Genomic DNA, 24,709 nt, shown 5'->3' on the forward strand with positions numbered 1-24,709 from the left:
AAAGCTGAATCAGAATAGAACTTTACTGTCCCAGGTGATGGAGAACTGCCTTTGGCTTCGCTTCATAAGGAACATGAAATCATCTTATCACATATCTTTATCGCCGCTCACCACACCTGTCCTCTAGTGGGACTGACTTCATTCCTCTCTCCTGCCGACATCCCTTTCTTCTCTCCTCATTCCCATTCCTACATATGTAGGATCTTAATTTTTTTTCCAGTTTCTCACAGCAGGAAAATAATCCTGCAGCAAAAGGAAATGTGAATTATTGCGTGGATTTTAATTATTGGAGCTTTTTGGGGGGGGATGATACGTTGTTTGTTAGGGGAAATCAAGTCTGGAAATTTGGGGTGGAAATTTCTAACTTTAGAAGCCTTTTTAAACCTTTAAACCTGAATTTCCTGCTGTGACAGAACATTTCTGCAAACAACACAGTGATCAAATTAAGATCCTACACTTGTAGTTGGATAATATTATTCCCTCTCCTTCTGTCCCCAGTCCTCTAGTGGGATAGAGTTTTCATCCCGCTCTCTTCTCTCCCCAGTCCTCCAGTGGGATAGAGTTTTCATACCTCTCTCTTCTCTCCCCAGTCCTCCAGTGGGATAGAGTTCTCATCCCTCTCTCCTTCTCTCCCCAGTCCTCCAGTGGGATAGAGTTCAATTCCCTCTCTCCTTCTCTCCCCAGTCCTCCAGTGGGATAGAGTTTTCATACCTCTCTCTTCTCTCCCCAATCCTCCAGTGGGATAGAGTTCTCAGCCCTCTCTCTTCTCTCCCCAGTCCTCCACTGGGATAGAGTTTTCATCCCTCATTCTTCTCTCCAGTCCTCCAGTGGGATAGAGTTTTCATACCTCTCTCTTCTCTCCTCAGTCCTCCAGTGGGATAGAGTTTTCATCCCTCTCTCTTCTCTCCCCAGTCCTCCAGTGGGATAGAGTTTTCATCCCTCTCTCTTATCTCCCCAGTCCTCCAGTGGGATAGAGTTTTCATCCCTCATTCTTCTCCCCAGTCCTCCAGTGGGATAGAGTTTTCATACCTCTCTCTTCTCTCCCCAGTCCTCCAGTGGGATAGAGTTCTCATCCCTCTCTCCTTCTCTCCCCAGTCCTCCAGTGGGATAGAGTTCAATTCCCTCTCTCCTTCTCTCCCCAGTCCTCCAGTGGGATAGAGTTTTCATACCTCTCTCTTCTCTCCCCAGTCCTCCAGTGGGATAGAGTTCTCATCCCTCTCTCTTCTCTCCCCAGTCCTCCAGTGGGATAGAGTTTTCATCCCTCATTCTTCTCTCCAGTCCTCCAGTGGGATAGAGTTTTCATCCCTCATTCTTCTCTCCAGTCCTCCAGTGGGATAGAGTTTTTATACCTCTCTCTTCTCTCCCCAGTCCTCCAGTGGGATAGAGTTTTCATCCCTCTCTCTTCTCTCCCCAGTCCTCCAGTGGGATAGAGTCTTCATCCCTCTCTCCTCAGTCCTCCAGTGGGATATAGTTTTCATCCCTCTCTCTTCTCTCCAGTCCTCCAGTGGGATAGAGTTCTCATCCCTCTCTCCTTCTCTCCCCAGTCCTCCAGTGGGATAGAGTTCTCATCCCTCTCTCTTCTCCCCAGTCCTCCAGTGGGATAGAGTTTTCATCCCTCATTCTTCTCTCCAGTCCTCCAGTGGGATAGAGTTTTCATACCTCTCTCTTCTCTCCCCAGTCTTCCAGTGGGATAGAGTTTTCATCCCTCTTTCTTCTCCCCAGTCCTACAGTGGGATAGAGTCTTCATCCCACTCTCCTTCTCTCCCCAGTCCTCCAGTGGGATAGAGTTCTCATCCCTCTCTCCTTCTCTCCCCAGTCCTCCAGTTGGATAAACTTTTCATCCCTCTCTCTTCTCCCCAGTCCTCCAGTGGGATAGAGTCTTCATCCCTCTCTCCTTCTCTCCTCAGCCCTCCAGTGGGATAGATTCTTCATCCCTCTCTCCTTCTCCCCCCCATCCTCCAGTGGGATATAGTTTTCATCCCTCTCTCTTCTCCCCAGTCCTCCAGTGGGATAGAGTCTTCATCCCTCTCTCCTTCTCCCCCCCCATCCTCCAGTGGGATATAGTTTTCATCCCTCTCTCTTCTCCCAGTCCTCCAGTGGGATAGAGTTTTCATCCCTCTCTCTTCTCCCCAGTCCTCCAGTGGGATAGAGTCTTCATCCCACTCTCCTTCTCTCCTCAATCCTCCAGTGGGATATAGTTTTCATCCCTCTCTCTTCTCTCCAGTCCTCCAGTGGGATAGAGTCTTCATCCCTCTCTCCTTCTCTCCCCAGTCCTCCAGTGGGATAGAGTTTTCATCCCTCTCTCTTCTCCCCAGTCCTCCAGTGGGATAGAGTTTTCATCCCTATCTCTTCTCCCCAGTCCCCCAGTGGGATAGAGTTTTCATCCCTCTCTCTTCTCCCAGTCCTCCAGTGGGATAGAGTTTTCATCCCTCTCTCTTCTCCCCAGTCCTCCAGTGGGATAGAGTCTTCATCCCTCTTTCCTTCTCTCCTCAATGCTCCAGTGGGATCGTTTTCATCCCTCTCTCTTCTCTCCAGTCCTCCAGTGGGATAGAGTCTTCATCCTTCTCTCCTTCTCTCTCCAGTCCTCCAGTGGGATAGAGTCTTCCTCCCTCTCTCCTTCTCTCCTCAGTCCTCCAGTGGGATAGAGTTTTCATCCCTCTCTCTTGTCTCCAGTCCTCCAGTGGGATAGAGTCTTCATCCCTCTCTCCTTCTCTCTCCAGTCCTCCAGTGGGATAGAGTCTTCATCCCTCTCTCCTTCTCTCCCCCGTCCTCCAGTGGGATACAGTCTTCATCCCTCTCTCCTTCTCTCCCCAGTCCTCCAGTGGGATAGAGTTTTCATCCCTCTCTCTTCTCTCCAGTCCTCCAGTGGGATAGAGTCTTCATCCTTCTCTCCTTCTCTCTCTAGTCCTTGAGTGGGATAGAGTCTTCATCCCTCTCTCCTTCTCTCCTCAGTCCTCCAGTGGGATAGAGTCTTCATCCCTCTCTCCTTCTCTCCCCCGTCCTCCAGTGGGATATAGTTTTCATCCCTATCTCTTCTCCCCTGTCCTCCAGTGGGATAGAGTCTTCATCCCTCTCTCTTCTCTCCCCAGTCCTCCAGTGGGATAGAGTTCTCATCCCTCTCTCTTCTCTCCCCAGTCCTCCAGTGGGATAGAGTTTTCATCCCTCATTCTTCTCTCCAGTCCTCCAGTGGGATAGAGTTTTCATCCCTCATTCTTCTCTCCAGTCCTCCAGTGGGATAGAGTTTTTATACCTCTCTCTTCTCTCCCCAGTCCTCCAGTGGGATAGAGTTTTCATCCCTCTCTCTTCTCTCCCCAGTCCTCCAGTGGGATAGAGTCTTCATCCCTCTCTCCTCAGTCCTCCAGTGGGATATAGTTTTCATCCCTCTCTCTTCTCTCCAGTCCTCCAGTGGGATAGAGTTCTCATCCCTCTCTCCTTCTCTCCCCAGTCCTCCAGTGGGATAGAGTTCTCATCCCTCTCTCTTCTCCCCAGTCCTCCAGTGGGATAGAGTTTTCATCCCTCATTCTTCTCTCCAGTCCTCCAGTGGGATAGAGTTTTCATACCTCTCTCTTCTCTCCCCAGTCTTCCAGTGGGATAGAGTTTTCATCCCTCTTTCTTCTCCCCAGTCCTACAGTGGGATAGAGTTTTCATACCTCTCTCTTCTCTCCCCAGTCCTCCAGTGGGATAGAGTTCTCATCCCTCTCTCCTTCTCTCCCCAGTCCTCCAGTGGGATAGAGTTCAATTCCCTCTCTCCTTCTCTCCCCAGTCCTCCAGTGGGATAGAGTTTTCATACCTCTCTCTTCTCTCCCCAGTCCTCCAGTGGGATAGAGTTCTCATCCCTCTCTCTTCTCTCCCCAGTCCTCCAGTGGGATAGAGTTTTCATCCCTCATTCTTCTCTCCAGTCCTCCAGTGGGATAGAGTTTTCATCCCTCATTCTTCTCTCCAGTCCTCCAGTGGGATAGAGTTTTTATACCTCTCTCTTCTCTCCCCAGTCCTCCAGTGGGATAGAGTTTTCATCCCTCTCTCTTCTCTCCCCAGTCCTCCAGTGGGATAGAGTCTTCATCCCTCTCTCCTCAGTCCTCCAGTGGGATATAGTTTTCATCCCTCTCTCTTCTCTCCAGTCCTCCAGTGGGATAGAGTTCTCATCCCTCTCTCCTTCTCTCCCCAGTCCTCCAGTGGGATAGAGTTCTCATCCCTCTCTCTTCTCCCCAGTCCTCCAGTGGGATAGAGTTTTCATCCCTCATTCTTCTCTCCAGTCCTCCAGTGGGATAGAGTTTTCATACCTCTCTCTTCTCTCCCCAGTCTTCCAGTGGGATAGAGTTTTCATCCCTCTTTCTTCTCCCCAGTCCTACAGTGGGATAGAGTCTTCATCCCACTCTCCTTCTCTCCCCAGTCCTCCAGTGGGATAGAGTTCTCATCCCTCTCTCCTTCTCTCCCCAGTCCTCCAGTTGGATAAACTTTTCATCCCTCTCTCTTCTCCCCAGTCCTCCAGTGGGATAGAGTCTTCATCCCTCTCTCCTTCTCTCCTCAGCCCTCCAGTGGGATAGATTCTTCATCCCTCTCTCCTTCTCCCCCCCATCCTCCAGTGGGATATAGTTTTCATCCCTCTCTCTTCTCCCCAGTCCTCCAGTGGGATAGAGTCTTCATCCCTCTCTCCTTCTCCCCCCCCATCCTCCAGTGGGATATAGTTTTCATCCCTCTCTCTTCTCCCAGTCCTCCAGTGGGATAGAGTTTTCATCCCTCTCTCTTCTCCCCAGTCCTCCAGTGGGATAGAGTCTTCATCCCACTCTCCTTCTCTCCTCAATCCTCCAGTGGGATATAGTTTTCATCCCTCTCTCTTCTCTCCAGTCCTCCAGTGGGATAGAGTCTTCATCCCTCTCTCCTTCTCTCCCCAGTCCTCCAGTGGGATAGAGTTTTCATCCCTCTCTCTTCTCCCCAGTCCTCCAGTGGGATAGAGTTTTCATCCCTATCTCTTCTCCCCAGTCCCCCAGTGGGATAGAGTTTTCATCCCTCTCTCTTCTCCCAGTCCTCCAGTGGGATAGAGTTTTCATCCCTCTCTCTTCTCCCCAGTCCTCCAGTGGGATAGAGTCTTCATCCCTCTTTCCTTCTCTCCTCAATGCTCCAGTGGGATCGTTTTCATCCCTCTCTCTTCTCTCCAGTCCTCCAGTGGGATAGAGTCTTCATCCTTCTCTCCTTCTCTCTCCAGTCCTCCAGTGGGATAGAGTCTTCCTCCCTCTCTCCTTCTCTCCTCAGTCCTCCAGTGGGATAGAGTTTTCATCCCTCTCTCTTGTCTCCAGTCCTCCAGTGGGATAGAGTCTTCATCCCTCTCTCCTTCTCTCTCCAGTCCTCCAGTGGGATAGAGTCTTCATCCCTCTCTCCTTCTCTCCCCCGTCCTCCAGTGGGATACAGTCTTCATCCCTCTCTCCTTCTCTCCCCAGTCCTCCAGTGGGATAGAGTTTTCATCCCTCTCTCTTCTCTCCAGTCCTCCAGTGGGATAGAGTCTTCATCCTTCTCTCCTTCTCTCTCTAGTCCTTGAGTGGGATAGAGTCTTCATCCCTCTCTCCTTCTCTCCTCAGTCCTCCAGTGGGATAGAGTCTTCATCCCTCTCTCCTTCTCTCCCCCGTCCTCCAGTGGGATATAGTTTTCATCCCTATCTCTTCTCCCCTGTCCTCCAGTGGGATAGAGTCTTCATCCCTCTCTCTTCTCTCCCCAGTCCTCCAGTGGGATAGAGTTCTCATCCCTCTCTCTTCTCTCCCCAGTCCTCCAGTGGGATAGAGTTTTCATCCCTCATTCTTCTCTCCAGTCCTCCAGTGGGATAGAGTTTCATCCCTCATTCTTCTCTCCAGTCCTCCAGTGGGATAGAGTTTTTATACCTCTCTCTTCTCTCCCCAGTCCTCCAGTGGGATAGAGTTTTCATCCCTCTCTCTTCTCTCCCCAGTCCTCCAGTGGGATAGAGTCTTCATCCCTCTCTCCTCAGTCCTCCAGTGGGATATAGTTTTCATCCCTCTCTCTTCTCTCCAGTCCTCCAGTGGGATAGAGTTCTCATCCCTCTCTCCTTCTCTCCCCAGTCCTCCAGTGGGATAGAGTTCTCATCCCTCTCTCTTCTCCCCAGTCCTCCAGTGGGATAGAGTTTTCATCCCTCATTCTTCTCTCCAGTCCTCCAGTGGGATAGAGTTTTCATACCTCTCTCTTCTCTCCCCAGTCTTCCAGTGGGATAGAGTTTTCATCCCTCTTTCTTCTCCCCAGTCCTACAGTGGGATAGAGTCTTCATCCCACTCTCCTTCTCTCCCCAGTCCTCCAGTGGGATAGAGTTCTCATCCCTCTCTCCTTCTCTCCCCAGTCCTCCAGTTGGATAAACTTTTCATCCCTCTCTCTTCTCCCCAGTCCTCCAGTGGGATAGAGTCTTCATCCCTCTCTCCTTCTCTCCTCAGCCCTCCAGTGGGATAGATTCTTCATCCCTCTCTCCTTCTCCCCCCCATCCTCCAGTGGGATATAGTTTTCATCCCTCTCTCTTCTCCCCAGTCCTCCAGTGGGATAGAGTCTTCATCCCTCTCTCCTTCTCCCCCCCCATCCTCCAGTGGGATATAGTTTTCATCCCTCTCTCTTCTCCCAGTCCTCCAGTGGGATAGAGTTTTCATCCCTCTCTCTTCTCCCCAGTCCTCCAGTGGGATAGAGTCTTCATCCCACTCTCCTTCTCTCCTCAATCCTCCAGTGGGATATCGTTTTCATCCCTCTCTCTTCTCTCCAGTCCTCCAGTGGGATAGAGTCTTCATCCCTCTCTCCTTCTCTCCCCAGTCCTCCAGTGGGATAGAGTTTTCATCCCTCTCTCTTCTCCCCAGTCCTCCAGTGGGATAGAGTTTTCATCCCTATCTCTTCTCCCCAGTCCCCCAGTGGGATAGAGTTTTCATCCCTCTCTCTTCTCCCAGTCCTCCAGTGGGATAGAGTTTTCATCCCTCTCTCTTCTCCCCAGTCCTCCAGTGGGATAGAGTCTTCATCCCTCTCTCCTTCTCTCCTCAATGCTCCAGTGGGATCGTTTTCATCCCTCTCTCTTCTCTCCAGTCCTCCAGTGGGATAGAGTCTTCATCCTTCTCTCCTTCTCTCTCCAGTCCTCCAGTGGGATAGAGTCTTCCTCCCTCTCTCCTTCTCTCCTCAGTCCTCCAGTGGGATAGAGTTTTCATCCCTCTCTCTTGTCTCCAGTCCTCCAGTGGGATAGAGTCTTCATCCCTCTCTCCTTCTCTCTCCAGTCCTCCAGTGGGATAGAGTCTTCATCCCTCTCTCCTTCTCTCCCCCGTCCTCCAGTGGGATACAGTCTTCATCCCTCTCTCCTTCTCTCCCCAGTCCTCCAGTGGGATAGAGTTTTCATCCCTCTCTCTTCTCTCCAGTCCTCCAGTGGGATAGAGTCTTCATCCTTCTCTCCTTCTCTCTCTAGTCCTTGAGTGGGATAGAGTCTTCATCCCTCTCTCCTTCTCTCCTCAGTCCTCCAGTGGGATAGAGTCTTCATCCCTCTCTCCTTCTCTCCCCCGTCCTCCAGTGGGATATAGTTTTCATCCCTATCTCTTCTCCCCTGTCCTCCAGTGGGATAGAGTCTTCATCCCTCTCTCTTCTCCCCAGTCCTCCAGTGGGATAGAGTTTTCATCCCTCTCTCTTCTCCCCAGTCCTCCAGTGGGATAGAGTTTTCATCCCTCTCTCTTCTCCCCAGTCCTCCAGTGGGATAGAGTCTTCATCCCTCTCTCCTTCTCTCCTCAATCCTCCGGTGGGATAGAGTTTTCATCCCTCTCTCTTCCCTCTCTAGTCCTCGAGTGGGATAGAGTCTTCATCCCTCTCTCCTTCTCTCCCCAGTCCTCCAGTGGGATAGAGTTTTCATCCCTCTCTCTTCTCTCCAGTCCTCCAGTGGGATAGAGTCTCCATCCCTCTCTCTTCTCCCCAGTCCCCCAGTGGGATAGAGTTTTCATCCCTCTCTCTTCTCCCAGTCCTCCAGTGGGATAGAGTTTTCATCCCTCTCTCTTCTCCCCAGTCCCCCAGTGGGATAGAGTTTTCATCCCTCTCTCTTCTCCCAGTCCTCCAGTGGGATAGAGTTTTCATCCCTCTCTCTTCTCCCCAGTCCTCCAGTGGGATAGAGTCTTCATCCCTCTCTCCTTCTCTCCTCAATCCTCCAGTGGGATAGAGTTTTCATCCCTCTCTCTTCTCTCCAGTCCTCCAGTGGGATAGAGTCTTCATCCTTCTCTCCTTCTCTCTCCAGTCCTCCAGTGGGATAGAGTCTTCCTCCCTCTCTCCTTCTCTCCTCAGTCCTCCAGTGGGATAGAGTTTTCATCTCTCTCTCTTGTCTCCAGTCCTCCAGTGGGATAGAGTCTTCATCCCTCTCTCCTTCTCTCTCCAGTCCTCCAGTGGGATAGAGTCTTCATCCCTCTCTCCTTCTCTCCCCCGTCCTCCAGTGGAATAGAGTTTTCATCCCTCTCTCCTTCTCTCCCCAGTCCTCCAGTGGGATAGAGTTTTCATCCCTCTCTCTTCTCTCCAGTCCTCCAGTGGGATAGAGTCTTCATCCTTCTCTCCTTCTCTCTCTAGTCCTCGAGTGGGATAGAGTTTTCATCCCTCTCTCCGTCTCTCCCCGGTCCTCCAGTGGGATAGAGTTTTCATCCCTCTCTCTTCTCCCAAGTCCTCCAGTGGGATATAGTTTTCATTACCTCTCTCTTCTCCCCCCAGTCCTCCAGTGGGATAGAGTCTTCATCCCTCTTTCCTTCTCTTCCCAGTCCTCCAGTGGGATAGAGTTTTCATTACCTCTCTCTTCTCCCCCCAGTCCTCCAGTGGGATAGAGTTTTCATCCCTCTCTCTTCTCTCCAGTCCTCCAGTGGGATAGAGTTCTCATCCCTCTCTCCTTCTCTCCCCAGTCCTCCAGTGGGATAGAGTTCAATTCCCTCTCTCCTTCTCTCCCCAGTCCTCCAGTGGGATAGAGTTTTCATACCTCTCTCTTCTCTCCCCAGTCCTCCAGTGGGATAGAGTTCTCTTCCCTCTGTCCTTCTCTCCCCAGTCCTCCAGTGGGATAGAGTTTTCATCCCTCCTTCTTCTCTCCAGTCCTCCAGTGGGATAGAGTTTTCATACCTCTCTCTTCTCTCCCCAGTCCTCCAGTGGGATAGAGTTTTCATCCCTCTCTCTTCTCTCCCCAGTCCTCCAGTAGGATATAGTTTTCATCCCTCTCTCTTATCTCCCCAGTCCTCCAGTGGGATAGAGTTTTCATACCTCTCTCTTCTCTTCCCAGTCCTCCAGTGGGATAGAGTTTTCATTACCTCTCTCTTCTCCCCCCAGTCCTCCAGTGGGATAGAGTTTTCATCCCTCTCTCTTCTCTCCAGTCCTCCAGTGGGATAGAGTTCTCATCCCTCTCTCCTTCTCTCCCCAGTCCTCCAGTGGGATAGAGTTCAATTCCCTCTCTCCTTCTCTCCCCAGTCCTCCAGTGGGATAGAGTTTTCATACCTCTCTCTTCTCTCCCCAGTCCTCCAGTGGGATAGAGTTCTCATCCCTCTGTCCTTCTCTCCCCAGTCCTCCAGTGGGATAGAGTTTTCATCCCTCCTTCTTCTCTCCAGTCCTCCAGTGGGATAGAGTTTTCATACCTCTCTCTTCTCTCCCCAGTCCTCCAGTGGGATAGAGTTTTCATCCCTCTCTCTTCTCTCCCCAGTCCTCCAGTAGGATATAGTTTTCATCCCTCTCTCTTATCTCCCCAGTCCTCCAGTGGGATAGAGTTTTCATACCTCTCTCTTCTCTCCCCAGTCCTCCAGTGGGATAGAGTTCTCATCCCTCTGTCCTTCTCTCCCCAGTCCTCCAGTGGGATAGAGTTTTCATCCCTCCTTCTTCTCTCCAGTCCTCCAGTGGGATAGAGTTTTCATACCTCTCTCTTCTCTCCCCAGTCCTCCAGTGGGATAGAGTTTTCATCCCTCTCTCTTCTCTCCCCAGTCCTCCAGTAGGATAGAGTTTTCATCCCTCTCTCTTATCTCCCCAGTCCTCCAGTGGGATAGAGTTTTCATCCCTCTCTCTTCTCTCCCCATTCCTCCAGTGGGATAGAGTTTTCATCCCTCTCTCTTCTCTCCCCAGTCCTCCAGTGGGACAGAGTCTTCATCCCTCTCTCCTTCTCTCCCCAGTCCTCCAGTGGGATAGAGTTTTCATCCCTCTTTCCTTCTCTTCCCAGTCCTCCAGTGGGATAGAGTTTTCATCCCTCTCTCTTCTCTCGAGTTCTCCAGTGGGATAGAGTTCAATTCCCTCTCTCCTTCTCTCCCCAGTCCTCCAGTGGGATAGAGTTTTCATCCCTCTTTCTTCTCTCCAGTCCTCCAGTGGGATAGAGTTTTCATTCCTCTCTCTTCTCTCCCCAGTCCTCCAGTGGGATAGATTTTTCATCCCTCTCTCTTCTCTCCCCAGTCCTCCAGTGGGATAGAGTCTTCATCCCTCTCTCCTTCTCTCCTCAGTCCTCCAGTGGGATAGAGTTTTCATCCCTCTCTCTACTCTCCCCAGTCCTCCAGTGGGATAGAGTTTTCATCCCTCTCTCTTCTCTCCCCAGTCCTCCAGTGGGATAGAGTTTTCATCCCTCTTTCCTTCTCTTCCCAGTCCTCCAGTGGGATAGAGTTTTCATCCCTCTCTCTTTTCTCGAGTTCTCCAGTGGGATAGAGTTCAATTCCCTCTCCTTCTCTCCCCAGTCCTCCAGTGGGATAGAGTTTTCATCCCTCATTCTTCTCTCCAGTCCTCCAGTGGGATAGAGTTTTCATACCTCTCTCTACTCTCCCCAGTCCTCCAGTGGGATAGAGTCTTCATCCCTCTCTCCTTCTCTCCTCAGTCCTCCAGTGGGATAGAGTCTTCATCCCTCTTTCCTTCTCTTCCCAGTCCTCCAGTGGGATAGAGTTTTCATCCCTCACTCTTCTCTCCAGTCCTCCAGTGGGATATAGTTTTCATCCCTCTCTCTTCTCTCCCCAGTCCTCCAGTGGGATAGAGTCTTCATCCCTCTCTCCTTCTCTCCTCAGTCCTCCAGTGGGATAGAGTTTTCATCCCTCTCTCTTCTCTCCAGTCCTCCAGTGGGATAGAGTTCTCATCCCTCTCTCCTTCTCTCCCCAGTCCTCCAGTGGGATAGAGTTTTCATCCCTCTCTCTTCTCCCCAGTCCTCCAGTGGGATAGAGTTTTCATCCCTCATTCTTCTCTCCAGTCCTCCAGTGGGATAGAGTTCTCATCCCTCTCTCCTTCTCTCCCCAGTCCTCCAGTGGGATAGAGTCTTCATCCCTCTCTCTTCTCTCCAGTCCTCCAGTGGGATAGAGTCTTCATCCCTCTCTCTTCTCTCCAGTCCTCCAGTGGGATAGAGTTTTCATCCCTCTCTCTTCTCCCCAGTCCTCCAGTGGGATATAGTTTTCATACCTCTCTCTTCTCCCCAGTCCTCTAGTGGGATAGAGTCTTCATCCCTCTCTCTTCTCCCCAGTCCTCCAGTGGGATAGAGTTTTCATCCTTCATTCTTCTCTCCAGTCCTCCAGTGGGATAGAGTCTTCATCCCTCTCTCTTCTCTCCAGTCCTCCTGTGGGATAGAGTTTTCATCCCTCTCTCTTCTCCCCAGTCCTCCAGTGGGATATAGTTTTCATCCCTCTCTCCTTCTCTCCCCAGTCCTCTAGTGGGATAGAGTCTTCATACCTCTCTCTTCTCCCCAGTCCTCTAGTGGGATAGAGTCTTCATCCCTCTCTCTTCTCCCCAGTCCTCCAGTGGGATAGAGTTTTCATCCCTCTCTCTACTCTCCCCAGTCCTCCAGTGGGATAGAGTTTTCATCCCTCTCTCTTCTCTCCCCAGTCCTCCAGTGGGATAGAGTTTTCATCCCTCTTTCCTTCTCTTCCCAGTCCTCCAGTGGGATAGAGTTTTCATCCCTCTCTCTTTTCTCGAGTTCTCCAGTGGGATAGAGTTCAATTCCCTCTCCTTCTCTCCCCAGTCCTCCAGTGGGATAGAGTTTTCATCCCTCATTCTTCTCTCCAGTCCTCCAGTGGGATAGAGTTTTCATACCTCTCTCAACTCTCCCCAGTCCTCCAGTGGGATAGAGTCTTCATCCCTCTCTCCTTCTCTCCTCAGTCCTCCAGTGGGATAGAGTCTTCATCCCTCTTTCCTTCTCTTCCCAGTCCTCCAGTGGGATAGAGTTTTCATCCCTCACTCTTCTCTCCAGTCCTCCAGTGGGATATAGTTTTCATCCCTCTCTCTTCTCTCCCCAGTCCTCCAGTGGGATAGAGTCTTCATCCCTCTCTCCTTCTCTCCTCAGTCCTCCAGTGGGATAGAGTTTTCATCCCTCTCTCTTCTCTCCAGTCCTCCAGTGGGATAGAGTTCTCATCCCTCTCTCCTTCTCTCCCCAGTCCTCCAGTGGGATAGAGTTTTCATCCCTCTCTCTTCTCCCCAGTCCTCCAGTGGGATAGAGTTTTCATCCCTCATTCTTCTCTCCAGTCCTCCAGTGGGATAGAGTTCTCATCCCTCTCTCCTTCTCTCCCCAGTCCTCCAGTGGGATAGAGTCTTCATCCCTCTCTCTTCTCTCCAGTCCTCCAGTGGGATAGAGTCTTCATCCCTCTCTCTTCTCTCCAGTCCTCCTGTGGGATAGAGTGTTCATCCCTCTCTCTTCTCCCCAGTCCTCCAGTGGGATATAGTTTTCATACCTCTCTCTTCTCCCCAGTCCTCTAGTGGGATAGAGTCTTCATCCCTCTCTCTTCTCCCCAGTCCTCCAGTGGGATAGAGTTTTCATCCTTCATTCTTCTCTCCAGTCCTCCAGTGGGATAGAGTTTTCATCCCTCTCTCTTCTCCCCAGTCCCCAAGTGGGATAGAGTCTTCATCCCTCTCTCATTCTCTCCTCAATCCTCCAGTGGGATAGAGTTTTCATCCCTCACTCTTCTCAACCAGTCCTCCAGTGGGATAGAGTCTTCATCCTTCTCTCCTTCTCTCTCCAGTCCTCCAGTGGGATACAGTCTTCCTCCCTCTCTCTTCTCCCCAGTCCTCCAGTGGGATAGAGTTTTCATCCCTCATTCTTCTCTCCAGTCCTCCAGTGGGATAGAGTTCTCATCCCTCTCTCCTTCTCTCCCCAGTCCTCCAGTGGGATAGAGTCTTCATCCCTCTCTCTTCTCTCCAGTCCTCCAGTGGGATAGAGTCTTCATCCCTCTCTCTTCTCTCCAGTCCTCCTGTGGGATAGAGTTTTCATCCCTCTCTCTTCTCCCCAGTCCTCCAGTGGGATAGAGTTTTCATCCTTCATTCTTCTCTCCAGTCCTCCAGTGGGATAGAGTTTTCATCCCTCTCTCTTCTCCCCAGTCCCCCAGTGGGATAGAGTTTTCATCCCTCTCTCTTCTCCCAGTCCTCCAGTGGGATAGAGTTTTCATCCCTCTCTCTTCTCCCCAGTCCTCCAGTGGGATAGAGTCTTCATCCCTCTCTCATTCTCTCCTCAATCCTCCAGTGGGATAGAGTTTTCATCCCTCACTCTTCTCAACCAGTCCTCCAGTGGGATAGAGTCTTCATCCTTCTCTCCTTCTCTCTCCAGTACTCCAGTGGGATACAGTCTTCCTCCCTCTCTCCTTCTCTCCTCAGTCCTCCAGTGGGATAGAGTTTTCATCCCTCTCTCTTGACTCCAGTCCTCCAGTGGGATAGAGTCTTCATCCCTCTCTCCTTCTCTCTCCAGTCCTCCAGTGGGATAGAGTCTTCATCCCTCTCTCCTTCTCTCCTCAGTCCTCCAGTGGGATAGTCTTCATCCCTCTCTCCTTCTCTCCCCCGTCCTCCAGTGGGATAGAGTTTTCATCCCTCTCTCTTCTCTCCAGTCCTCCAGTGGGATAGAGTCTTCATCCTTCTCTCCTTCTCTCTCCAGGCCTCCAGTGGGATAGAGTTTTCATCCCTCTCTCCTTCTCTCCCCAGTCCTCCAGTGGGATACAGTTTTCATCCCTCTCTCCTTCTCTCCCCAGTCCTCCAGTGGGATAGAGTTTTCATCCCTCTCTCTTCTCCCCAGTCCTCCAGTTGGATAGAGTCTTCATCCCTGTCTCCTTCTCTCCCCAGTCCTCCAGTGGGATAGAGCTTTCATACCTCTCTCTTCTCTCCCCAGTCCTCCAGTGGGATAGAGTTCTCATCCCTCTCTCCTTCTCTCCCCAATCCTCCAGTGGGATAGAGTTTTCATCCCTCATTCTTCTCTCCAGTCCTCCAGTGGGATAGAGTTTTCATACCTCTCTCTTCTCTCCCCAGTCCTCCAGTGGGATAGAGTTTTCATCCCTCTCTCTTATCTCCCCAGTCCTCCAGTGGGATAGAGTTTTCATCCCTCTCTCTTCTCTCCCCAGTCCTCCAGTGGGATAGAGTTTTCATCCCTCTCTCTTCTCTCCCCAGTCCTCCAGTGGGACAGAGTCTTCATCCCTCTCTCCTTCTCTCCCCAGTCCTCCAGTGGGATAGAGTTTTCATCCCTCTTTCCTTCTCTCCCCAGTCCTCCAGTGGGATAGAGTTTTCATCCCTTTCTCTTCTCCCCAGTCCTCCAGTGGGATAGAGTTTTCATCCCTCTGCCTTCTCCCCAGTCCTCCAGTGGGATAGAGTCTTCATCCCTCTCTCTTCTCCCCAGTCCTCCAGTGGGATAGAGTTTTCATCCCTCTCTCTTCTCCCCAGTCCTCCAGTGGGATAGAGTCTTCATCCCTCTCTCTTCTCCCCAGTCCTCCAGTGCGATAGAGTTTTCATCCCTCTCTCTTCTCCCCAGTCCTCCAGTGGGATATAGTTTTCATCCCTCTCTCTTCTCCCCAGTCCTCCAGTGGGATAGAGTCTTCATCCCTCTCTCTTCTCCCCAGTCCTCCAGTGGGATAGTCTTCATCCCTCTCTTCACCCCAGTCCTCCAGTGGGATAGAGTCTTCATCCCTCTCTCTTCTCTCCAGTCCTCCTGTGGGATAGAGTTTTCATCCCTCTCTCTTCTCCCCAGTCCTCCAGTGGGATAGAGTCTTCATCCCTCTCTTCTCCCCAGTCCTCCAGTGGGATAGAGTTTTCATCCCTCTCTCTTCTCCCCAGTCCTCCAGTGGGATAGAGTTTTCATCCCTCTCTCTTCTCCCCAGTCCTCCGGTGGGATAGAGTTTTCATCCCTCTGTCTTCTCCCCAGTCCTCACGTGGGATCGAGTCTTCATCCCTCTCTCTTCTCCCCAGTCCTCCAGTGGGATAGAGTTTTCATCCCTCTCTCTTCTCCCCAGTCCTTTAATCGCCTCTTCACTCAGAATCACATTTAAATATCTCTTCTATTTCATCCCATAACTACTGTATCTACCTCTCTAGCCTATAATGATCTAAAGTGCAGGCTGAGGCTTGCTTGTCCTGCCTGTCTGCCTCTTTTTACCAAACAGTTTACCCCCCTTTTGCAGAAAAATGTATTGAATGTACAGACAGCGTAACTTTTTCAACACCACCGGCAATCAGAGTTTACCCACCTTTTTTAAATCACTACATAACAAGTCGATTCATACCTCTGGGCTTCTCTGTCAGTTTTATGACGGTTTCAATGCCAGCCTTGTTCCTAGGAAGGACAAAGATACCCTCTAAGCCTCAGCCTTCAACACTAAAGTGCCCTCCAAGCTCATCAGTAAGCTCAGGGGCCTGGGTCTGAACCCCTCCCTGTGCAACTGGGTCCTAGACTAATTGTGGGCAACAACACTTCCACCATGCTGTTCCTCAAGACGCGGGCCCCACAGGGGTGTGTGTTCAGCCCCCTCCTGTACTCCTTGTTCACACATGACTGTATGGCTATGCATGTCTCCAACTCAACCATCAAGTTTGCTGACAACACAACAGTGGTAGGCCTGATTACCAACAGTGACGAGACAGCCTACAGGGAGGAGGTGAGAACCCTGGCAGAATGGTGCCAGGAAAACAACCTCTCCTTCAATGTCAACTAAACAAACGAGCTGATCGTAGACTACAAGAGACAGCACGCCCCCATCCACATCGCCACGCCCCCATCCACATCGCCATGCCCCCATCCACATCGCCATGCCCCCATCCACATCGCCACGCCCCCATCCACATAGCCATGCCCCCATCCACATTGCCACGCCCCCATCCACATCGCCATGCCCCCATCCACATCGCCACACCCCCATCCACATCGTCACGTCCCCATCCACATCGCCATGCCCCCATCCACATCGCCATGCCCCCATCCACATCGTCATGCCCCCATCCACATCGCCATGCCCCCATCCACATCTCCACGCCCCCATCCACATCGCCATGCCCCCATCCACATCGCCACACCCCCATCCACATCGTCATGTCCCCATCCACATAGTCATGCCCCCATCCACATCGTGAGGCCGCAGTGGAGAGGGTCAAAAGCTTAAAGTTCCTCGGAGTGCACATCACACAGGGTGGCTGAAGAAATTCAGCCTGGCCCCTAAGAACCTCACAGACTTCTACCATCAACAGCATTCTGTCGGGCTGTGTCACATTCTGGTATGGCAATTGCACTGCCTGCAACCGCAGGGCTCTCCAAAGGGTGGTGCGGTCAGCCCAACGCATCATCGGGGGCACACTACCTGCCCTCCAGGACATCTACAGCATCCGGTGTCACAGGAAGGCCGAGAAGATCATCAAAAACCTCAGATACCCAAGCCACGGCCTGTTCACCCCGGTACCATCTAGAAGGTGGCGACAGTACAGGTGCATCAAAGCTAGGACCAAGAGACAGCATCTATCTCCAGGCCATCAGACTGTTAAACAGTCACCACTTGCCAGCCTCTGCCCAGTACCCTGCCCCTTAGAGACTGCTACCCTATGTACAGTATATATACTGTATACATTATGTGCGTATTGATATTGTATTGCTAAATATTACGGCACTATTGGAGCTAGAAACTGTGATAACATCTGCAATCTGTTTACGGATTTGATTTGATTTCTGATCTACTTCGATGTGGCCCAAGTTAAGGAAAAAATGCATGTTTGGATTTGAATAGACCCACTCTCAAGAATATCTCCTTGGATTGGAGTGGGGCTGAGGTTCATTAATATTGGATCACTTCACTAAAGTTTGATTGTGTATAAAAGGTATATTACCAGCAACTCTCAGTTAATTCCTCACAGACAGCCATAGCCCTGACCATTAGCCCACAGGTCATTTGGTGACATATTAATCGTAGGATTGTTTGATGAGCAAGTAATCCTACAACAATCTGACCTTTATTGACAAACTCTCCTTTGTTTTTGTGCCTGACTGTTTTTGTGCCTACCTCTGTGAGATCATAGACTTATTTAAAGCAGCTTGTCCTCCATCTCCTGTAATGCTGAAAAGCAGATGTAGCTCTTAGATCCTTAGACTCTTAGATTGTGACGTGGTTCATCTTTGCTGCTTTCCTTTAATGACGGCCCTCCCCTGGGACGCAGCCGGGTAGTTAAACAGAAACATCAGCATTAAAGCAATTATTGGATCAGAATGAATACAATCCTGTCATCTGTAATCATTAGGGGCGGATATGCCTGGGAGAAAAACAGACTCTCTCTGACTCTCTGTCTGAGAGGAGCCTACATTCAGGATTAACGATTCACATCTCTTTCATTCCTTTGTTACTAATTGAGGTAGAGAGAATTGAACAAAAGAAAACGAGGAACAAGAAAAGTACCTTGATCCATAATATAGGTTACCCAGTTAGCCCCACAACAACCATTGGCCCACCTGTTGACCAGTAACATCTTCCCTGCTGGTCTATATCAGTCATCACTAGTCACTGACACCATATTCAGTTCTCCTCTTCAGTTACAGAGTACCAGGAGTAACCAGGACATGTTCAGTATATCATTATGTAGGCCCACTCTGTTGGTTCTGTAGACGCCTACTGCAGCTCTCCCTATAGCTGGAGAGTGAGCTGGACCAGGAGTTCTCTTTGATGCTGTAGTTCTGTTGACACTGGTTCTATCTGGTTCTGTAGTACACCCATACTCGGTCCTCTCCTCTCCATATAGTAGCTACCCATAGACCAGCGGAGGCTGTTGAGGGGAGGACGGCTCATAATAATGGCTGGAATGGGGCAAATGGAATGACATGGAAACCATGTGTTTGATGTCTTTGATACCATTCCACCTATTCCGCTCCAGCCATTACCACGAGCCTGTCCACCCCAATTAAGGTGCCACCAACCTCCTGTGCTATAGACCCATACCCTCTCCTCTCCATATAGCTACCTATAGACCCATACTATCTCTCCTCTCCATATAGCTACCTATAGACCCATACTATCTCTCCTCTCCATATAGCTACCTATAGACCCATATTATCTCTCCTCTCCATACAGCTACCTATAGACCCATACTCTGATCTCTCCTCTCTACATAGCTACCTATAGACCCATACTCTGATCTCTCCTCTCTACATAGCTACCTATAGACCCATACTATCTCTCCTCTCCATATAGCTACCTATAGACCCATACTATCTCTCCTCTCCATATAGCTACCTATAGACCCATACTCTGATCTCTCCTCTCTATATAGCTACCTATAGACCCATTCTCTGATCTCTCCTCTCCATATAGCTACCTATAGACCCATACTCTGATCTCTCCTCTCTACATAGCTACCTATAGACCCATACTCTGATCTCTCCTCTCTACATAGCTACCTATAGACCCATACTCTGATCTCTCCTCTCTACATAGTTACCTATAGACCCATACTCTGATCTCTCCTCTCTACATAGCTAACTATAGACCCATACTCTGATCTCTACTCTCTACATAGCTACCTATAGACCCATACTCTGATTTCTCCTCTCTACATAGCTACCTATAGACCCATACCCTCTCCTCTCTACATAGCTACCTATAGACCCATACTCTGATTTCTCCTCTCTACATAGCTACCTATAGACCCATACCCTCTCCTCTCTACATAGCTACCTATAGACCCATACTCTGATCTCTCCTCTCTACATAGCTACCTATAGACCCATACTATCTCTTCTCTACATAGCTACCTATAGACCCATACTATCTCTTCTCTACATAGCTACCTATAGACACATACTCTGATCTCTCCTCTCTACATAGCTACCTATAGACCCATACTCTGATATCTCCTCTCTACATAGCTACCTATAGACCCATACGATCTCCTCTCTACATAACTACTTATAGACCCATACTCTGATCTCTCCTCTCCATATAGCTACAGAGTGAGCTGGACCAGGAGTACCAGGACAAGTTCAGACGGTTGCCTCTAGAGATCCAGGAGTTCGTCCATTACAGCAGCAAGGCCAAGCTTAGCGACGACAGTCCCCATGGCAACCTGTCTGTCTCCTCGACGACCGAGAGGCTCAACCACAAGTCACAGTCGGAGGACGATACAGAAGACTCGTCGGAAAGAGTGTTTGACACGCCCCTTTAGGACAAATCTGAAATGTCACCCTATTCCCTACTGTCTATAGTGCACTACTCTCATATAAGAGTAGTGCACTATAGGCTGCCATTTCAGACACATCCAGAGTGTGATATTAGAGTAGTGCACTATATGCTACCATTTCAGACACATCCAGAGTGTGATATTAGAGTAGTGCACTATATGCTACCATTTCAGACACATCCAGAGTGTGATATTAGAGTAGTGCACTATAGGCTGCCATTTCAGACACATCCAGAGTGTGATATTAGAGTAGTGCACTATAGGCTACAATTTCAGACACATCCAGAGTGTGATATTAGAGTAGTGCACTATAGGCTGCCATTTCAGACACATCCAGAGTGTGATATTAGAGTAGTGCACTATAGGCTGCCATTTCAGACACATCCAGAGTGTGATATTAGAGTAGTGCACTATAGGCTGCCATTTCAGACACATCCAGAGTGTGATATTAGAGTAGTGCACTATAGGCTGCCATTTCAGACACATCCAGAGTGTGATATTAGAGTAGTGCACTATAGGCTACCATTTCAGACACATCCATAGTGTGATATTAGAGTAGTGCACTATAGGCTGCCATTTCAGACACATCCAGAGTCTTTGAGACACCCCTTTAGAGACTAAACCCCTCCCTTTCCTCTGAAGTGGACAGTTCTGGTTGGTTGTTCTGGCTCAAGGTGGAAATTGCCACTCTAAGCACAGATCTAGGAACAGATTACCCTGCGCTCAATCCTAACTTTAACCAGTAGGGGTTCAATCTGACCCTGGACCAGTAGTAGGGAGTACCTACTCTGTAGTTCTATTCAGATATGTAAATACTTGTTTTGTATTTGTGTTTTGTTGTTTTCCCCTGAAGCGGTGTGGATCTTTCAGTACAGGATATGGGTATTTTTGACTAGGCACTAACTATGCGCAGAAACAAAGTTACTTACTTGAACTATTGCACAGACAGAATACTATCTTTTTTTATGTTTTTAGTGTGTTCCTACTTTTTAAACAAGAAAAGTATTAAGTGTTAGATTAGGTTCTCACAATGTTGACCAAGTGCAGGTCGGTCAATGGTGCCAATGTTTTGATTTCACTGTGCACTTAGATGGTAATTAATAGTATCATTATGACATTGGCACTGCAATGTGAAGTGTTTGCACTTCACATTGTCCCAAGTAAAGTAAAGGCATGGTAAATTGAACTTCTTGTCCAAACACTGTGGACACAATCTTTATTTAAAATGAAGAATCCCTCCTCGTATATTTTGCACTGAAGGCTTTCTACAGAACTAACTCTTCTATTCTCTTCTACCCCCCAAGCACTGAAGGCTTTCTGGTTTTATTTGGTCCTTTCAGAAGTAAGCCTACTCTATACTGTTTTTATCATGTTCTGACCTGGCCAAGATGTACTTCTTTTCTAGATTTCTTTTTTCATTTAAAAAAAATATTTTTGACACCTTAAGTTATATATTGTTAAATTGTTTTTGGTTAATCCTGCCAGGGAGGGGTGGAGGGTGGAGAGGGGTGATGGGTGGAAGGAGAGTGATGAGGATAAAGGGATGGAAGAAAGAGTAAATCTTGTTCTTTACCAATTGTACATGTTAGCAGAAAATACATCATATAAATGTAAAATTAACTCAAACTGAAATTGCAAAAATGTTACAATGGATGAGATTACATTGTTTGTACAGTACAAGTGATAAACTACAGGTGTTGATATGAGATGAAAAGCAACATGACTATATCACTGCCCCTTACCAATGACTGAAATTGTAAACACACACACTCACTCACACACACACTCACACACACACACACACACACACACACACACACACACACACACACACACACACACACACACACACACACACACACACACACACACACACACACACACACACACTTGACCCATTAACAGAAGACACTAAAATGATGTCCCAGTCCTTTCACCTGTTGGAGTGGTTACTACATTACATTTAGACCCTAGACACAGTTTTTGATCACACGTCTACAGGCATACATGTCCCAACTGTTTATTCAATGGTTTTACTCCTTCTTTGGCAAGTAATTACTGCCTACGACAGCTACCACAGATCAAATTTGCAACATGGGAGTGGTAGATTTTAATTTCTAAATCAAACCATTGAAGGTCACTTCATGTCTGTGTAAAATATTGAGATCACCACCCTTTACGGGATCTTGAACACTATTGGTCCATACCTCTTTTGATATGTGATGTCATACTTAACTAAACTGTCAATCAAAGACCCATATGATGTTTTTTAGTTTCCAATCTGTGCAGTACCATACATACACCATGTATCATGTCTGATATTGGAAAACTTATTTCAATTGATTAAAGGTCCAATGCAGCCGTTTTTATCTCAATATCAAATCAATTCTGGGTAACAATTAAATAGCTAACTGTAATTGTTTTAATAAAAATTGGCAACAAGAAACAAAAATGTATTATTAGCTAAAGTAATTTCTCAAGCAAGAATTTTGCTAGGAGTGGGGAGGGGAAAACTGTCTGAGTGGGGAGGGGAAAACTGACTAGCTGTTATTGGCAGAGAGCTGTGGAACTCTTTCTTATTGGTCTATTAACTAATTTAACACCTGGTGATGTCACCAGGCAGACCAAAACTCCATCCCACTAAAAACGGCTCTTTAGTGCTGAGCGATTAACCAAGATTTTATTTTTGGTTATTAAACCACTAATTGACCAACATGGGTTCAATTGATTGATTTGTATTTAGTAAATTATTTTATGAACCCAACGTGCCGTTTCTCTAGAGAGAAACCTGAGAAATCAAGTCAAGAGCTATGTGGGACGCTGGGCTGAAGGGAGTTGTAGTTTTCATTAAGCAAATATTCGACCTAGTTCAGCGCAGAAATGTGGTAATTAACTACAATAACCACAATCTATTGCGCGAGTTTTTCCCGGCTCAAGACGGATCAGAGGAAGAGGCGAAGCGAGAGGTTTCACTCTCACCAAAATCTGTCCAAGATAAACCCAATGCGTTTCGATGGGATTATTTTGGACTTGTATAAATAAAGGTTCATATTTTTATTTTTAAAAGCTTGTTGCCTGCCTTCCCGCCTTTGGGACAACGACTCCCATTGTTTGGGCATAGTCATGAGCATCTGGTCATTGTATACAGATCTCTGAACGGATACACTTTTACGCCTGCTATGTTAGGTTAGACCGCATGAGAGAGGAATGTGCATAACATAACAATGAGAGGGTCAGGGACAGTTTGTGAAAGTATAGCTTATCTACTTTTATGAACTAATAAAATGATGTTGTCAGACAGCTCTGCAGCATACTATACTTAGGCAGGCTAGCTAAATAGGATGACTACAGACAGTACAGTATGGGGAGCACATAACGTTAGATGGCCTGGCTGGCTGACTGCTACTGCCTGAACTGAGATGATTACTTTAAGGAATTAAAAAGAATAAAGTAATTAAATAAAAAACTAAGTAATATACACAACTGAATATTTTATTATGTCATAGTAATTTCCTATTATTCTGATGTTTGATGTGGATCTGACAGAGACAATGGAATATGTTCAATGCTTTGGCAATTGAATGTTCACTATTTTTGGTTTTAGAATTTCCATTAAAAAACTCTACAGTCATTATTTCATAATACATTTCATGTTAAAAAAAATAATGGAAACCGAAATCAAAAACCGTGATTATTTTTTTATAATGGAAACCGAACCAACCTCAAAAAGCACTAATCACTCAGCACTACAGCTGTTTCACTAAATGGGCATTATCATCATTTTCACAATTTCACAGTATTATTCCAACCTCATAGTGTGGAAATATAAATGAAAGACAGAAAGATGTAGTTTTTGACTGCACTGGGCCTTGAATCATTTTAAAGTGAAGAATCACATTATAAAGTGTCAACAAGTACAACTTGGTTTCTATAAAGACGATTGTTATTGATGTGGGAGTCCTGTGCCTTTTGAATTGGTTTGCCTTGTTTTGTTGTTGAATGTGTGAAATGCATCATTGTGTAAATTGCCATTTTATTATACAAAGCTGTCTGTTATTGAATAGACTGTGTGCACTTTTAGTACGGTAACACTACTGAGTAAAAAAACACTCGTGATAATGAACAGTATTTTGAGAAGTATCTCCTAAAAAAGACAACAATGCTAGACATGTAATTTTATTTTGTCGTGAACCACTTTAACAGTTTCTGTTCATCAACTTGTGTTTGCATTTTGTTGTAAATGTGTGTATGATGTAAAGTCAAAACATTGAAACAAAGATGACGGGGATGATGATGGTGGTGATGATGATGATGGTGGTGATGATGGTGGTGATGATGATGGTGGTGATGATGGTGGTGGTGATGATGGTGGTGATGATGATGGTGGTGATGATGATGATGATAATGGTGATGATGGTGGTGATGATGGTGGTGATGATGATGGTGGTGTTGATGATGATAATGGTGATGATCGTAGTAGAGTAGTGTAAAGGTAATCTGCTTGTAATTAATAAATGTGGCTATAATTGTACATTGCTAAAGTGAGCACTTCTTTGTGTTGATTCGTAGTTGCTATGATAGATGTTATTTCCTCCAATGCAGTTTCACTTCCTCCACTGTCCCTGTCCCCTTACCGTGCTCAAATCAGTGGTCCTCTGATTGCAAACACAAGTGACTACCTGCTTGACAACGTGCAAACCAGTTGCGCCTCTGAAAATAATCTGATTCAAGTGGCGCTATTGGTGACATTTCAAGCTGTGGGGTGAGTTTACCCGGTATGATCTGCCTCTGTTACACAGAGTTATTCACATCCAGCCTGCAGTCCTGGATTATGGTGGGGGATGGGATGTATTTTTTAATGGTTTCTATGCAATACTGTGATGATGAGGACTCGTGTGCCTCTTCACATTTGATAAAATAATCACGTGTTCACGACAAAGGCCTTACTCTTCATTTACAGAGGGGTGTTGATTCATGGTAATCCTCATATTCAATACATCAAGTTTACAGGAAAAAGACAGGGACAACAGTAAACCTACTTCACTCAATACACTCATAGCCATTCATTTATTTGCAAATGTTTTGTCAAAACCTTTTTGCCCGTGTTGGCACTGCAGACAGATATAACAGTCCACTAATACAGGTCTATTAAAGGCCCAGTGCACTACTTATGTGAAGATTTGATATTTTTATTGTTGATTTTCAGGGGGACCTGCAGCACCCTCAGCAACCCCCCCCCCCCCCCTAGCTATGCACTGAGGGGTTTCATTCACTGTTTTCTGCGGTTCTTCATTCACAGTAAGGCACAAAGAAACTGGATGAGGCAAGAGGTACAGAAAAC

General features: G+C 47.9%; 1 protein-coding gene across 1 annotated transcript in view; it reads left to right on the forward strand.

Annotated features, from left to right (window-relative positions):
• The window catches only part of LOC109884894 (1-phosphatidylinositol 4,5-bisphosphate phosphodiesterase beta-1), a 241,621-nt gene extending 221,856 nt beyond the window's left edge, over positions 1-19,765 (forward strand). The window contains exon 29 of the mRNA XM_031800167.1: positions 19,135-19,765. Within this exon, the coding sequence (XP_031656027.1) occupies positions 19,135-19,145 (11 nt within the window). The 3' untranslated portion in view covers positions 19,146-19,765. The remainder of the gene's footprint in view (positions 1-19,134) is intronic.
• Positions 19,766-24,709: the final 4,944 nt, after the last annotated feature.

This window comes from Oncorhynchus kisutch, linkage group LG21 (genome assembly GCF_002021735.2).
Source record: "Oncorhynchus kisutch isolate 150728-3 linkage group LG21, Okis_V2, whole genome shotgun sequence".
In the NCBI taxonomy this organism is placed as follows: Eukaryota; Metazoa; Chordata; class Actinopteri; order Salmoniformes; family Salmonidae; genus Oncorhynchus; species Oncorhynchus kisutch.